A 17577-nucleotide genomic window follows, 5' to 3' on the forward strand; every position below is an offset into this window, starting at 1 on the left:
GAGAACCCTTCAATTATTATTATTATTATTGCAATTTATATAGCGCCAACAGATTCCGTAGCGCTTTACAATATTATGAGAGGGGATTTAACTATAAATAGGACAATTACAAATAAACTTACAGGAAACAATAGGTTGAAGAGGACCCTGCTCAATCGAGCTTACATTCTATAGGAGGTGGGGTGTAAAACACATTAGGACAGGAATTTGCAATCAAATAAGGTGGACTGCCCTTTAGGAGAGGGCAAGAGACAGGTATGTGAGGTAGGGGTTAGTCTTGGAGGCCATAAGCTTTCCTAAAGAGATGGGTTTTAAGGCACTTCTTAAAAGATGCAAGACTAGGGGAGAGTCTGATGGCGGTAGGCAGGCTATTCCATAGGAAGGGAGCCGCCCGCGAGAAGTCCTGCAAGCGCGAGTTGGCCGTACGAGTGCGGACAACGGACAGGAGGTGGTCACGGGCAGAGCGGAGAGACCGAGAAGGGACATACCTATGGATCTGTGAGGAGATATAAGAGGGGCTAGAGTTGTTCAGTGCTTTATAGGTGTGAGCAACTACAGAGACGAACAACAGTACATCAAAAAAAAGGAGATGGGATGATTAGGAAAAAGAGAGAGGGGATAAAAAGGGGTCAGGGGGAGAATAGTGGATATGAAGAACAGTCACATTTCACGTGAAGTTCTATTACACATTAAACACCTGACAGTGCGTGTGTATACGGGAAACACCATGAGATTCGAGTGATTTGGCAGCCAGTCATCCTCTCATCATAAAGTGGTTTCTGTGGAAATCCTGTTTATTCTGCCAGCAACACTTGTACAGGCCCTTCTATTCAAATAAAGAAAAACAAACAGAAAATAGTACAATTCCCAGTTTAATGTAGTAAGTGCCCTAACAGCAGGTGGAGGGCCAGTGCTGGACATGAGAACAAGTTTAGCTCCGCTGTTTACACTTGGTATTTCCATCAGAACACATTCGGCATTTACACATCGTTAACCTGGCTTGTGTGTGTTTTTCTTTAATTTCTCCAGCTTGGGGGTCGAGCCTGTCGATAAAGACGCCATTAAACAGCCGCCCAGGAACGCCAAAGAACCCATCCTCAGCAAGGCCCTACTCCTGAAGATCTTCCTCTCCGCCGCCATCATCATCAGCGGCACGCTGTTTGTGTTTTGGAAAGAGGTTGGCATGCTTAATTGCACCCAATTATTTCTCCACAGCCAGCTCCGGAGTAATGATGTGTACTAAGCCTAGGGGTTGATCCTTGTAATGAGAGAGAAAGCCGCTATTATATGGTTAAAGACAATTACAGAACCAGTGGCTTGCATGAAGAGGAGGATATTAAATCTAATTACTCATTAATGTATTCTCACTCTTCCTAAACCTACAGGATTTATTCTGCATCATTAAGACTTAATAAGTGTCTTATTCAGGATATAGTCATTTGCTAATATAGTGCATCTTTCTCCTTTAAAATAAACTCGTTAGTGGGAATAAAATCTGTCTCATTAAAGTGAACCAGCGTCTGCACGAATTATTTACTTTTAACTTGTGGCCATTACAAATAAGCTTTGAAACACTGAATGTCCTTCAGTAAATCTCAAGGTTTTACCGATCGGCATACGGAAACTTTGTTTTCTTTTTCCTGATCCGCAGATCCCAGATGGAAAGGTGACACCCAGGACCACAACAATGACTTTTACCTGTTTTGTATTCTTTGATATGTTTAACGCGTTATCCTGCCGGTCACTGGTAAGTTACTCCCCCAATGTACAGTGTATCTATGTAAATTGAAGAATATTTAATAGCACTAGGGTGATTTTGCTAATCCTAACCTGTACAGCAGGGGTGACCAAAAAGTAGATCCCCAGATGTTTTTAAACTGCAGCTTCCATGATGCCTTGCCAATCTATAGGCATACAAGGCATCATGGGAGTTGTAGTTCTACAACATGTGGGGATCTACCTTTTTGGCACCCTCTACTGTACAGTGAGTCAGTAGATGTCTACTAAACTGATACACCCTCATTCTCTTTCAGAATAAAACTATATTTGAGATCGGCTTTTTCAAGAATCGAATGTTCTGGTTATCGGTGTTTGGGTCGATCCTGGGCCAGATGGCTGTAATTTATATCCCTCCCCTACAGAAGGTTTTTCTAACTCAAAATCTACATGCTTTGGGTAAGCCAACACCAACTTCAACCTCCCAGCACAGTCTTTATATTAAGTTATAGCTCGTCTTTGTGAGCAGAGGGGTTAAACTCATTGTATTGAGCATCTCAAAGCGAAACGCTGCACATATACAGCCACCGGGCACCATGACTACTTCAAATCACAGTGAACACTCTCTATATCCGGAAACAATGGAGTTGGGCCAAGTTGTGGTTTTGTAGAATGTCACACTTTGTCCGTGACCTCACTCTGCACGAACACTCCTTTCTTTTGGGACCAAAGGGAACTAAAAACAAGTATGTTTGTACAAGTCGTAGTGATACAAATAAGTTAAAGAAAGGGATTAGAATGGTATTTGGTGTTAGTTTTATTTAAAGGACCATAAATATCTATTCCTTTGCAGAAGTCATGATGCTGGGAGCTCCTGTCGCCTGTTACAGCTTTAATAAATTGCAAGTAAATAAAAACCTGCTGCTGTTATAAGCCCCCATAAACAGATGTTTACAGGAATTGGTCATCAATGAAAAGACTGATTGGATGAGAACTACCAGCCACTTCCTGATCCCTAGAGAAAGTTTACCTTTACAGGAACTAATGGCTCTTAAAGGCGAGCCACCTCTTGGCAACTTTTTAAAAAGCTTTATCTCCAAATTACATGAAACAGCCCAGACTGTCCCTTTAAACAGCTGACCGAAAGCAGTTCATTCTCCCATAATCCTTCTTGCCAGGAGTGGCTGCAGGTTTATACCTGCTCATTGACAATCCTGTTTGGGTGGTTTGTACCAGAAGTCTGTTGTCCTGGAAACAGACTGTACATGGAGATAAATTACAAGTTATTTTATACTTTCTTTTTCAACGGATTAACAATGAATTCCCTTTAACGTGTGAATGGCCAATGGCGGCTAAGGCTTGGCAATTCTCTGGTGGACTGCAACTCCTATAAATTCTTGAGTGTTTTAAACATTCGCCTAAACAATTTAAATTTTAAATAAACCAGCACTGTGACTTCTGCAAAGGAATAACATTTTTTTGTTGCTTCAAGTGGCCCTTCTAAATAAAACTTACAATACCATTTTTACAAAATTTTATCTGGCACTTAGCCATTTTTATTGAAACCTCTGTAGGAACGTCCGGACATCCAAGCCCGTTGTTGATTTCTGTGACAGCGTTTAATATTACTGAACTAGCACATTCAATGCTGTCACCTCATCTTTCACGGTCTTTGCATTAGTGAATGTCGTCAGTGAAGTGACCTAATTACTACAGCACTGGCTGGGGCAGATCCTGGACGTGTCATTAATGTAATTACAAAACGCATCTGACAATACGTTATTCACTAAGCTTCAAATTAAGGTAAAATTGTGGAGGTGGTTTACTTGAATTAGTAGCCTCTATAATTTACCAAGCTTTCTCGGAGTAAGCCGGATTGGCTCTAGAAGTACCTAGAATCACTTGAAAATTGCTCAGGGATTCATTTTGAGGCTATCCATGTGCTATTTCTCCAGAATACTTTGTAACTGATTGCAAAATCTCTTAAAGACAAAGTACACAGTTTAAGAAATACTTTTTTTTTCTAAAAACTTGTAATTGCATAACAATATATATTCCACTTGTGGAATCACAAACAGCGGGTAAATAGCTGAGCACAGGAAATCAGTGGCATGAGAGTTAACAGAGAGGTCACATCCATTCTATTAACCCTTACACTGCTGCCTATGGTATGAAGAGTTAGCAGGGACTAAATACTTTTGGGGGGGGGTCCATTGTTGTCAATATCTGAATCGTATACTTGGTATGAGGTTTTGACCACTTCTTTGGTGAATTTTGTGTTTTTACCAGATCCTGATTTGTACATTTTGAGAGATTTGCCAAATTTACCCCAGATTTACCTTGTTCGGGAAAAGCAATTATCGCAAATGAGTGTTTTCACAAATGAGTGTTTTCTGAGTGTTTTCTGGAAATAGTGAACGAGTCTTGGGGACGTGATATTTAGAAGTTGTTGGTTAGCAGAGACAATGCTCCTAAACACAATTAGAGACTGGAAAATGTATTAACCCCCTCATTGCTGTATTATACGGTGATTAAGGCGAATAGTATAGGACAACTAACAGATGGATTATTTTTCCCCACCCTATAACTATATATGGCCATGAATTATGGTCTGTCTTAAATAAAACCAGATCACAGCTCAGGTATTTAAACCAGTGTACAGTTTAATGCAGATAATTGTGAATATTTCAATTTCAATTAAAGTTTCAATTAAAGTTTATATTGTGCGTAAAGGAACACTGCGAGCATCATATGACACTGAAAAACAGTACTTCCTAATTAGGTAACCTAACTGGGAGTAACAGAGAAAAGGGGTTAGTGGGGTGGCAAAAGGGCATAACCCTGCATTAAGCACAAAAGGAGAATAAAGAAGTGAAGGATTGATCACCCCGTGGCAAAACGGGCTGGTCACCTTCAAGCCACCCCAGAACAACGTTTCAAAAATAATAATAAACTTTATTGGAAAAAACCTGATTAAAAACCAAAAGGAATACACCTGTAGATAGGTGAATAAATTAAGCTTAATGGATGCAGAAATATAGCTAAATTGCACATGTGTAAAGTGTAGCAAACTCTTATGTAGTAGAGTAGTAAATAGTGATACATGCAACAATAAAAGCCATAGATCCTGCAACAAAGCCTACAGGATTACAATAGTAATGGAAATCGAAAGGATAGAGAAGGGCATAAAGAGAGAAGGGAAAAAATAAAGCAAAGAGACCTAGTAGGTAATCTGAGTGAATAGTAAACTAGGTCTAATTACACATAGACCAATAAACAGCCCAACCACCCTCATACGGAATTTCCAGAGCCAAAAAAACAGCTCAAGTAACATAAACCACACTGTAGGAAAAGAGATCTACTAAATACATGAGCAGCCTGGGCTTTTTAATCAGGTTTTTTCCAATAAAGTTGTTTTTTTTTTAAATTCTTTATTTATGCCAAGGTAAAAACAGTACAGTGAACACACATTACATCGAAACATTGGAAGATATAGTAACAGTTTGTATGCCATGTCTCCAGTGCATCTTTAAAAACAAAAGAGTGACACTCCTTACATACTTTTCTTACACCGACATATCTTGGAGTGAGTAGAACAAACAATATAGCGTGGACACACTGTCCTCCCTGGTATATTTTAATTTATAACATAAAAGTAAAATCAGATAAGACGTGAATAAAATATAAATCACCACATATACATTTCTTTAGTCGATAGGACATGCCCTATTCTTTCTCAGGTTTTCATATGCGGGTTCAAAAATCCGCCTCTGAATCACCTAAGAATTGCAATCCGTCTGTTTCTGTGCGTACAGGTCCATGTCCCATCGTAATGCATGTTAGTTACGTATTGAGTGGTTATATTTCAACATTTGCGGTGAATGCTCACGGTAAAAAGAAAATAGAAGAAAACAGATAAGAGGGGTAAGTAGGAAGAAAGAAAAAGGGAGTACGGGGGGGACGGGAGGAGGTGCAGGGAAGAACCGGCCAGTTCATATCCAATCTATCTAATCCTAGCCTTGGTAGTATCGTTAGCGTGTACCTCAGGCATTCGCTGCGCTGGCTTCCCAAGGGCCCCAAATTTTTTCAAACTTTTTTGTCGAGCCTCTAACCCTGGCTGTTAGGTCATCCATCAGATAATGATCTCTAATCTTCCGAATTACCATATCAATTTCCGGAGCCTCGCTCCGCAGCCACACCTGTGCCAATGCTCTCCTAGCGGCTAGGTTCACCTTATGCAACAGGGTCTGTTCCGCTTTTGTCCAGTTCTCCATAGATCTAGCCAGCAAGAACACCCACGGGTCCAGCTTAACCTCTCTCTCAAATATGTCTTGTATCAATTGCGCAACCTGCCGCCAAAAGACCTGTGCTATTGGACATTCCCACCACATGTGAACGTAAGTGCCCTTGAGGCCGCACCCCCGCCAGCATAAGTCCGTAGTAGTTTGGTTCATACGGCTCAACTTAACTGGGGTAACATACCATCGAAACAGCGTCTTGTATGCTTGTTCTTGTATTGAGACGCACATAGAGGACTGCGCGGCCGCCTCCCACATTTCCTGCCATTCCACTCCTTCCAGTGTCTCCCCCAAGTCCGCCTCCCATTGATCTATATATGTAATTCCTCCCCATTCTAAAGTGTTATTGCACAACTGTGAGTATAGAAGCGAAATCAGTTTGCTCGGGAATTGTTCTTTCGCGCACATTCTTTCAAAGAATGTCATCTTTGCTACTGCGGCTTTTTTAACCTGAGTGTCTTGGGCGTAAGCTCTAATCTGGAGGTATCTAAAAAAATCAAAGGTTCGCAAAGATGTTTTGTTGCTCAAATCCTCAAATGTCACCAACGACCCTCCCTCATACAACTGGTATAATCTCTGCAACCCCGCCCGTTCTATGCCTCTAAAATCCCGGGCCGTCATTCCTGGTAGGAATGCCGTGTTCCTCAAGAGAGGGGTCATCGGAGAGGGGGAGGACGCCAGGCCATACTTAGGAGCGGCTGCATCCCATATCCTCAGAGAGTTGATAATCGCTGGACAGGGCACTGTGATGTGTGGTCTGTGCTCTCTAGGGGTCCACATATAGAACTGAGGCATATCCAGTCCCATAAGGGATGCTTCCAGGTCTACCCATGTCCTTTCTTCCGGTGGAGAGTGCCACATTGCCACCTGGGCCAGTTGGGCTGCCTCATAATAAAAATGTAAGTGTGGAAGGCCCAGTCCGCCCCTGTCCCTAGCTCGGTAGAGGATGTTGCGTGAGACTCTGTTTTTTGTTTTGCCATATGAATTTGCCTATCGTTTGTTGAAGTGTCCCTAAGTCAGACCTAGTTACTTTGATCGGGAGGGCCTGAAACAGGAATAATATTCTGGGGAGTACATTCATTTTAACAGAATGAATCCTCCCTATCCAAGAAATCGCCTTATCAGTCCAGTTCTCCATGTCCGCTATCAACGTCCGTATCAGCAGGGTGTAATTCTGTTGAAACATTTGAGATGGGTCTGCCGTTAATCGGATGCCTAAATATTTTATGTAATCCCTCGCTATTCGTAGGCTATGTGTCATCCTTATGTAAGTGACGTCCGTCTCTGGCATACCTATAGGTAGTACGCTAGACTTGTCCATATTCACTTTGTATCCAGCCAGCTCCCCAAAATCCTTCAGTACGGTCGTTAATGCCGCCATAGAGTCTCTCGGTTCAGTCAGAGTCAATAATACGTCGTCCGCAAATGCCGATACCACATATCTTTGCCCACCTACATCTATCCCTTTAATGTCCGAAGCTACGCGTATTGCCTGAAGGAGTGGTTCTAACGATAAAGCAAATAATAAGGGGGACAATGGGCAGCCCTGTCTAGTACCGTTGCTCAGATCGAATGGCTTTATCCTTGCGCCCGAAATGCGAATTTGCGCCCTGACGTTGGTGTACATGGCTCGCACTGCCGTCGTAAACTGGGCTGGGAAGCCAAAATGATCCAGCAATGTAAATAAGGCCATTTAACCCTGTCAAACGCCTTTTCGGCGTCCAATGACAGTAACATTGTCGGTATTTTCCTGATGTTTTGTCTCCATATGAGATCTACATTACGCCTGGTATTCTCGAAAAGCTGTCTATTTGGTATAAACCCCACCTGATCTGGGTGAACCAAACGAGACAGCATTGGGTTAATCCTGGCGGCCAGAATTTTCGCCAGTAGTTTGGAATCGTGGTTGATAAGGGATATTGGGCGAAAGTTTTCCGGGAACGACAGATCCCGACCTGGTTTCAGCAGTAATACAATATCGGCAAGTGACATGTCTCTATCAGGAGGTCCTCCCTCCAGTAACTCGTTAAACCAAGCTTCCATATGCGGGACTAGTTCTTCCCTAAAAATTTTATAATAAGAGCCATCAAAACCATCCGGTCCTGGTGCCTTATTGCTCTTCAAGGCAGAGATTGCTATGTCCACTTCCTCTGCCGAGATAGGTTTCCTCAAGTATTCAACATCCGCCTCTTTTAGTTTTGGCAAGTCCAGCCCGGTAAGAAAAGCTTGTAATCTGTCCCTCTCACTTTGTACACTGGCCGGGTCTGTTGTGGAATGATTGTATAATTGAGTGAAAAAGTCTGTAAATACCGTTGCTATGTCTGTTGGGTCTGTGCGGCTTTGACCCGAGGCATCCTTGATTTGTGTGATGTGGGTCCTCTGCTGTCGTGGTCGGAGCGACCTCGCCAGCAGGGTGTCCATCTTGTTAGCTTTTTCGAAGTAGGTCCGTTTAGACCAAATGATAGCCCGCGCCGTCTCGTCAAGTAGCGTTCCTCTGACCGAGGCCCTCAGGTCCTGGACCGCCCGCAAACTAGTGAGTGTAGCGTCCGTCTTATGTTTTTGTTCAGCCTTACGCAAAGACTCCAGAAGGGATGATAGCAATAGGGCTTTGCGCTTTTTCTTTAGTGTAGCTTCGCGAATCAAAATGCCTCTAATCACCGTTTTGTGAGCCGACCACACCGTCACCTTAGACAGTCCTGATTCGGCTTCTCTGGCAAAATAGTCAGTCAATTCCCCCCTTACCGTCTCAACAATCTCAGAATCACGAAGCATAGACGTATTCAATTTCCAGGACCACGGGGACGCCACACTTAGTCTATCTAGTGTTAAGGACACATCTGCGTGATCCGACCAAGTGATGGAGCCTACAGTCGACTCCGACACCTTGGGAACCGAGGAGGGATTGACCAAAAAGAAGTCAATTCTCGAGTATGTATCGTGGGGTGCTGAATAGAACGTAAAATCGTCCTCATCAGGATGTTGCGCCCTCCAAACATCAACAAGGCCTGCATCCTGTATGAAGATGTGTAGTAATTTGTCTTGCCCGCCCCTGTTGTGTGATCTAGGGAGGTTTTTACCAGATCCCCTATCTCTCGCTGGGCATGGAGCTGCATTGAAATCGCCACCTACTATCACCATTCCATGTGGCAATGCATTGATTACCTGAGTCAATTCTGCCCAGAACTCCTTGGAGGGGTCGTTCGGGCCATAAAGATTAAGAATATGTATACTATGGGAGTAGAGCGTTCCTGACAGGAGTACGAAGCGGCCTCCCGAGTCTGTGTGTATCTTTGTAACAGTGAGCGGGCATCTGTGATGGATCAAAATTGCTACCCCATTCCTCTTATTTAGAGCTCTAGACTCATAAGTGGTGCGGTATGTATGGTCCCTAAGCGCAAACTTAGCTGACGCTTGAATGTGTGTCTCCTGCAGGAAGGCTATGTCTGGGTTTAATCTTTTGAGGTCCCTAAACATAAGGCGCCTTTTTTTGGGTGCGTTAAGTCCCTTAACATTCAGTGACAATATCTTTACCGGCATGGACCTGCCCTACTGGTTTCGCTATGATAGGGCACATTGTTACGCATGCGCACTAAATTGACCCCAGGTATCTTTCTCGTTGGTGGAAGGACCATGGTTCGCCCGTATGCTCTAGTCTGCTCAGTGCATGCGACATCAATCAATGTTTTCTCACCGGCCGTCCCGCTTCCTTTCCTTGATTGGACTTGCACGTCCCTCAGGTGAACTCCATTTAGTCTCCGGCCAATCCTTAGGGGTGTCTCCCCCACGCCCCCCTCCAGGGAAAAGTAGGGTAGGGAATGCAAAGGGAATAAAAAGGGAAAGGAAAAGAGTAAAGTGGAAAGAAGGAAAACAAGAATCGAGAAACATATTATATACAACAGGTGCCTGGTCTTACCGGTAGCCAGGCATGTGTGGGGTGTGAGTCCCTGTTCCTCCAGTATTCCTGAAAGGTCCTATAGGAGCAGGGACTCAGACCAACCTAAATTTTAAATTGTAAATGAGACCGCATTCTCATAGTATAGCATTGTAAGCCTCCATTGCCGTTACAGTCGCCTAGTAGGGGCATCTCACCACAATCTGCCGAGGGTCAGTATAATTGTACACCATTCTGGGCTCTCCCCTTCCCCCATCCATCCGCCCATCCCGCAGTATTCCCGCCCTCCTGATCCCCTAAAAAGCATAATGTTGCCACCAAGGATGAGAGCTGTGACATAAATCACTAAGAAAGCCCGGCCAGGAGAGCTATGGCGAGTACAGCGTTGCCCCAGCTCACACTTCAGGAAAAATGTAGAGCCCAAAAAAGTATGGTACAGTCCCCGTAATCGAAAATGAGAATTGGAGCAGTTGAGACTCACGAGAACCCCCCTGTAATCACAAAATCGCAAATCCCGCGCCTTACCACGTGTTTAACCCCCTAAGGGCACATGACGTGTGATACATGTCATAATTACCTTTCCTTCCTTAAGTTCGGTCCTCAAGGGGTTAAGGGGCCCCCTGAGACAATGCTCTACTAGGTGGCGCGAGTGACACTGACAAAAAGATAGCGAGGAACAATGGTATCCCCCCGCCACCCACCACTACGTATCTTGGTAGTTAGCCTCGGTTTAAGCTAGATGGCAACAATCCAACATAGAAATATATAGAAGGATATGAAAACAGGCAATGCCTTAAAATAAAGCAATAGTTGTGGAACAGAAAAAGAAAAAACAAGTTCTCCCTGCCGCAATCCGCCCCACCGCCCTCCATAACCTTCCCGCCACCCGACGGCTATTTTGAAAAAATTAAGTTCAGGTCCCGAAAATCATCCATGCACCTGCAAGCATCAGCACTGTGTTTCAGTCAAAACCTAGGTGCGGGCATGGATGAGCACTGACCCGAAGTCCCCAGAAGGGCCCAAAAAAGGGGGATACTACCCTCAACTTCGCCTTAGGTAGTTCCTGCCAGGAGATAGAAACCCTAACCCTCCCCATGGCAAATCGGAGCCCCCCCGTAAGAGAGCCTCAGGCCGAGTGTAGAGGGCCCAATTTTAGCGGGTATAAGAGCCCCCAAACTCCCAAAAAAGATTAAAAAAAACTGAAGAACTTGCCCGCAAATAGAAAAAACACCTCCTCCCAAAATCAGGATGCAGAACACCCCCCACCAGCCATCCCCACGAGGAGTTGGCCCCAAAATGAAATAGAACACCCTTCAGATCTCACTCGCCCGCCGTGTACCAATCTCGGGGGAGGGGATGCACCGTCGCCATCGCTGCATCTGGGATCGTGATTCCTCCTGTTTCTTGCACCCCTAGCTCGTGCAGAAATGACACCGGGTCGCCCCCCGGGTGTAAAATCTTAGAGCGGCCGTCCTTAAACGCCATCAGCCGAAACGGATATCCCCATGCATATTTAATGGAATGCCGCTGGAGCAATTCCGTTATAGGCCGCCATTCTCGCCGCTGCCTCAGGGTGTCCGGCGTCAGGTCTTGATATAAGGCCAATTCCGCTCCTTTATACTTAATGTGGCCCTCTCTCCCGCGTCTCATCAAGGCTTCTTTCGTTTGAAAAAATTGAAACTTGATGATGACATCTCTGGGCTTGTTATCGTTTACCCGGCGGGCTCTCAATGCGCGGTGCGCTCTCTCTATGTGCCAGTGATTTTCAGGTATATCTGGGAGGAGCGGTTTAAATATGGAGGAGACTACCTCAATCAGGGAGCCTTCCCCCTCCTGTTCTGGCAGACCCCGCAGCCTAATGTTATTCCTGCGCGAGCGGTTACCCAGGTCATCTAACGCAGATTCAGCCGCCGCCAACCTGGACGTTAAGAGGTTAATTTGGGCCGCGGCCGCATTGTGGGCTCCCACCATGGACTCTACACGCTGTTCTAAGACTGCAGTTCTGGTCCCCAGGGCGTGAATTTCCGCCTTGACCTCAGCGGTATTCCTGGCTATTTCTGTTGCCAGGAAGGACCTTACCTCTGCCAAGGTAGCCAGTATCTGCTTAGTATCTGGCTCTTGGGGTCCGGGTGTCGCGCTGGAGCCAGGACTGGACGGAGATCGAGGCCCTCCTGTGCTCTCCCGTCCGCCATCTTGGGTGGAATTCCTCATGACGCGGGAGGCTGCAAAGAGATCCGACACCGTCGCTCCCTGCTCAGCGTGTTTTTTCGTCTGCTTCTTAGGGGCCCGCTTGTCCATCTCGGGTTCCCCCGCAGGCAGCTGCCGGTAAACTCACAGTCTGATTGCTGAAATTCGCTGTTGGTCCGGCGATCCCGGCGGAGCTTTACGCAGGTACGTCCAGCTCGCTCCGACCGCAGACCACGCCCCCTCCAATAAAGTTTTTTATTATTTTTGAAACGTTGTTCTGGGGTGGCTTGAAGGTGACCAGCCTGTTTTGCCACGGGGTGATCAATCCTTCACTTCTTTATTCTCATCATATGACACTGTCTTGCAGTAGGATGGCAAACGGTTTTAGTACAGTTTGACTAGTTACCTGGGCCCTGCTGGTCTCTTGTGTGGTATCCACTCTTCGGAAGCACAAGCAACAAGCACTACATCTGTTGACTGCAGAGCGAGTGCTCAGTGGGACCCCGGTAATTTGTCAGACCATGCTAAAATGGTTTGGCATCTTTTCTTGTTACAATCGGGGCACTCCCAGCACCATATTAACCTCAGTGAGCTGAGATGGTGCCTGGAGTGTAGCTTTAAGAGAACCTTTTATGTACACATTTATATGAACACGGTTTCACCTTACCAGGAACTAGCAATACTGTAGTGTGTGTACATAGGGCTGAATGTCACCACACACCCTTTGTGGACTTCTGACCTGCAAGTGACTCAGTAAACCTCACAAACTTCAGTAATCTGTTTATAGTACCAAGGATGTCCGCTCGAAATTGGAGCAAAACTACTCTAAGTATTGTATGACATGCCCAGACGGGGACAGGGGACACAACACACTTTGTACAACAAAATTTGGGAACCTTGGATCAGTTTTTTTTGCACAGCTCTGCCAGGATCTGTTGCGGTACCTGTAATAGAGGAGAAGTTAGATAAGATATACCTAACTCTCTTGCAATCGCCATGTTTCTTGTTGGCTCGGTCTGCCGGGAGCAGCATCACTGGGGTACAAACCGGTATCTATGGAAAGTCCTACAAAGACCGCAGAATCCTCCATCGATATTCTCAAGATCACAGCTTTATTTCCGCTTTATATTGTATCGTATGGATGGAACGTCCATTGCTGCGGTGAGTAGGAGGGGAGTGTATTACCACAAGGAACGCTGTAATGGCAGAATTGATATTTATTTATTGCATACACGGTATGAGCTGTTGGATTGAAGGTATGCCTTACTAGTATCTAATTGTATTTCACCTCAAAAGAAACTTCCTAATGGCAAGATAAAGATTTCAATTAAGCAGGGCAGACCGCTACTAACCAGGGTCTCACACAAGCCGCCCAGGTACTGGGTGTGTAAACTGCTCGAATTAGATCTGTCACCCACAGCCTGTGCTGGCACCAAGGGGGGGGAGATGAGCGGGTCCGTGCCCAGTTCCCAATGAAACATTCATTTATCTGGAGGAGCAGGAGGGATACTTAATTATATGGTCTGTGGATTTGTGTGTCTAATTAATAGAAATAACGCCATTGCCAGCCTGGCGACCGGTCTTCCACTTTCGTAAGTGGGATCTTTGTGTTCCCATTACCCTTTGGAGGTTTTTTTGTTTGTTTTTATTAATGTTCAGAGAGTTATGCTGGCTGCATTTTGGAGTTTAGCTGCTCTGGCTCCAAGTTTATTCTAATTAATCCCTTAAGGACACAGCTTCACAAATAAAAGGCGACAATGACAAAATATTTCCGGCATGTATACTTAATGGTCTAAGGGAACACTCCAAGGACCATAACCACTACAGCGTAGTGTCCTGCCAGGTGCCGCTTCCCACCTCCACTACCTCTGAAAGATAGCTGGCAATTCTTATTGGCTGAGAGTGGTCATCTGACTATCAGCTACTGACCGCTCCCAGCATACTCAGGAGAGTTACACCAAGCTCCTAAGCTTGTTGGCTGAAAAAGTAGTGGAGGCAGGGAGCGACGCCCAGCAGACCTCAGTAAGAAGTCAAACCTTCTAAAACGCTTTGATTGTACTGGTCGTGATGCTAGGAGCCACATCCGTTTTTGCAGAGGTGCTGGACGCACTCTCGCCCAATCAATGAGTCTGTGTAGAGAATTGACATTAGCCGGCCCAGAACTCTTGTTGCAGGCTGGCTTATCATGCTGCCAAAGGTGGAGATACATCCCTGGGAGGTAGCCTAAACAAGTATTCTGAAACACTGCACCATCGGGCTCCTTGCAACATGACCACTGCAGAAGACTGAAGTGGTTATAGTGGTTGGAGTACCCCTTTAGCTCGTTATGTAAATGGTTAGGGTAGCTCTTAAGTGGCTGACCACATTTTACTAAAGTTAAGCTTGCACATGCGACAAATAATTTCAGTGACATTCTAAAGCAGAGTATGACTTTCATAAGACGTCTATATGATGAATCTATTCAGAAACACCGCTTTAAGAATCTGTTAGTGTTGGGCACCTATTGCAAACAATCGAGATTAAGTTACTAGTGTCTCAGCTTCATATTTCCTATTGTGTAATGCCTTGCGCTCTAGGCCTATCTAGGTAAAGTCAATATTTATGAATCAAACATTGTCATGTGCGTAAAAGGTTTTGAATTACTTTCCCAAGTCTGTTTGGTAATTTATAAAAAGTAAAAAAAACAAAACATTTACAACTTACCCTGAGCGTCAAACAAAGTTCCAGCTGACCGCCATTCCTCTCTTTTGCAGATCTGCTGTTTTTAACGGGACTGTCGTCTTCCGTATTCCTGGTGTCAGAACTTGTAAAATTCTGTGAGCAGCAATGCTGTCGGAAGAAACCCGTGAAGGTTCTGGAGGAAGAAATTTAACTAGCACTTTCTAGCGGCCTGTCTTCACCCTCGTCGACCTGTGTTGCGCCACTGTGACCCGTCCCTTCCCATGTGATTTCCAATATCACTTGGCAATGCCATGTACTGTTTACGTATTTATGTAAAGTTGGCACTTACTGTGTTTAATGGGAAAAACAAACATTTATCTCAAACAGACTTCCAAAAATGTCACGCATATTTTTATTTTTTTTTGATCAGCTGCAATTAATTACCCACATCATCAATACTTTTTTTGTATTTTATAATTCATTTTAAAATAAAGACTAATCATTTATTTTTTAACAATGAAAAACAATACATGACTGGTTTAATTAAAAAAAAAAAAAGCAAAGTTTGCTATGTACAACAAAACAAGCTTAAGAAGGGCTAACATGATATACTTTTCACAAAGCTATATAGTGCCCCCTGCTGGTGCACAATGCAGGTACAAGTATGTGCCCATCTCTGAAATCACTGTAACAATACACCATTATAACACCATTGCCAATGAACCCCAATTTCTAAATCGCCACTAAAGCAAGCCCCTCAATCCATTCTGGACAAATGCCATTATGCAGACACTCAGTGGTAGAAAGGGGATCCAGGCACTCCAAATGTCACGAACGCACCCTACTTCGAGAGTGTGCGTGACGTAGTGATGGTAAAAGGGTTCACTATTTGTCTGCACTAGACCGGAAATAATTATAAAATCCCCCTTAACATCCACCCACACTTAACCATAATAATATAAATTACTATTTTAACGCTGCCCCCAGGTAAATCAATAATAAAAACCCACCCAATACAACTTAGCACAATATTTATGTAATTGCAAAACACTAATTAGTCTCTTCAGGCAGCGTGATTCTTTACCAGACAAATGCAGAACTTAATAAAGGAATATTTATTATGGGCAAAAAATAGTCACGGTGCATACAAAAATATAGATGACAATCAACTTTGTTACACCAACAACCGATAACAAAAGGGATAAAAGTCCTAATCACTTACTCAGGTTTTCAAAGTAGAACTTCTGCCCAGGGGGTCTCAGATGGTGACTCACTCAGAATTAGATTCTGGCCCCCAAACAAGTACAATACACACTTCATTATCATTAGATATATACCCTGTGGATTCCCAAGCCTGGCCTAGAGGTGGAGATTAGGTGGGCCTAGTAACTATAAGTGACTACCCCCTTGTGTTCCAGACAAACAGTAATCCAAATCGAAACTTTTTCTTCTATCTCCTCTTATGTACTTGCCACAGAAATTATAATTGCATCTATGAATGTGTTACCATTTTTCCACGCCATAGATATGTCACACTCCTTACTTGTGACCCAATATAGCGGACAGCACAATCCCTTCCCCCTACGGTTAAGTTGCGCAAATCATGTTTGGGCTTGATTAGAAAATAGTGCCCGTCCCATTCCAAATATAACAAAAAGGAAGCTCAATTATTATTCCGTATTAATGTTTCTTTTGGATATGATACTGTAACGCAAGGCTTGTTTTTCTCTTTTCTCTTAAAAAAGGTAATGATATTTAACATATCCAAGAAATCAATTAAAAGGTACAGGCCATATGGCTGAAGTCAGCTAGTTTACTTTGGAATCAGAGATCCAGGCATCTCAAGTGTAGAATCTCACAACCTGCAGAGCCTTTGACTAATCAAAAGATCAATCTATGTTGCAAACCATTTGCCCCCCTTCACATTATCCCTTCCATCATCTGATCTCTACCAAGTAGCCAATTCATATATGCACTACACAAATTACATTCAATGGCAATATTCTATTGTGCAACAATGAATTATGTGCCCATGGCGTGACCAAGTATCTTCAATTTTATTTATTTGGATAAGTGAGACACCGCAACGTTTCAACCCCTGAAAGGGTCTTTGTTAGTTCTGGTGTGATGTAGCTTGACAACCATTTATAGGCCATTTTTATGGTTATTTCTGGTGTGATGTAGCTTGACAAATTGAAGATACTTGGAGTGCGTGGATCCTCTTTCTACCACTGATATCTACTTCCTGGGGCTGGTGCTGGCCCTCAAGTGATTGGAGTGCGTTTTTTTTTTTTTTTTTTTGTTTTCTCTTTTTGCAAATTAACCAGACACTCAACTTTTTTAACCCAACTTACAATTTCTGTAGGCGACACAGAACAATGCCGCAGACAGAATAAACCCGTATACCGTATAAAATCTCCTACTTACCAGTGTCCGTTTAACATTTCAAAGCCTGCTCACTGTCTCTGAATTTCCTGTGTGTCACAAGTGTATATTTGCTGAACTAATGCTCTGTGTGAAGGCGGAATCTGTAATTGTGTCGGCAAACTGCGATTCAGACGGGGAGCACTTTGCGCTGTCCATTAATCAATATAAACGGTATATTTTACATCACGCAGGATAGAAAGGAAAATAAGTTACATTTCAGTTACCCTGCAAATAAAATTACTATTCAATCCAAACCACAATCTGACCTCATATACTGCAATTACAACGTAACACCAACTTAATTAAAATTACACAGAAACAAACTATTTTCAATTAGATCATTTTTTCCTGACCTGCTATTTTATTGCGAAGTCTCCCCATTAATGGTTTCTAGAT

General features: G+C 43.8%; 1 protein-coding gene across 2 annotated transcripts in view; it reads left to right on the forward strand.

Moving 5' to 3' along the window:
* ATP2C2 (ATPase secretory pathway Ca2+ transporting 2) overlaps window positions 1-15281 on the forward strand; it is an 83516-nt gene extending 68235 nt beyond the window's left edge. For both annotated transcript variants that reach the window (XM_063437382.1, XM_063437383.1), the window contains exons 24-27: window positions 1030-1177; window positions 1652-1747; window positions 2034-2175; window positions 14847-15281. In XM_063437382.1, coding sequence (XP_063293452.1) covers window positions 1030-1177; window positions 1652-1747; window positions 2034-2175; window positions 14847-14965 — 505 coding nt within the window. In that variant the 3' untranslated portion in view covers window positions 14966-15281. The remainder of the gene's footprint in view (window positions 1-1029; window positions 1178-1651; window positions 1748-2033; window positions 2176-14846) is intronic.
* The last annotated feature ends 2296 nt before the right edge of the window (window positions 15282-17577 follow it).

This window comes from Pelobates fuscus, chromosome 12, assembly GCF_036172605.1.
Source record: "Pelobates fuscus isolate aPelFus1 chromosome 12, aPelFus1.pri, whole genome shotgun sequence".
NCBI lineage: Eukaryota > Metazoa > Chordata > Amphibia > Anura > Pelobatidae > Pelobates > Pelobates fuscus.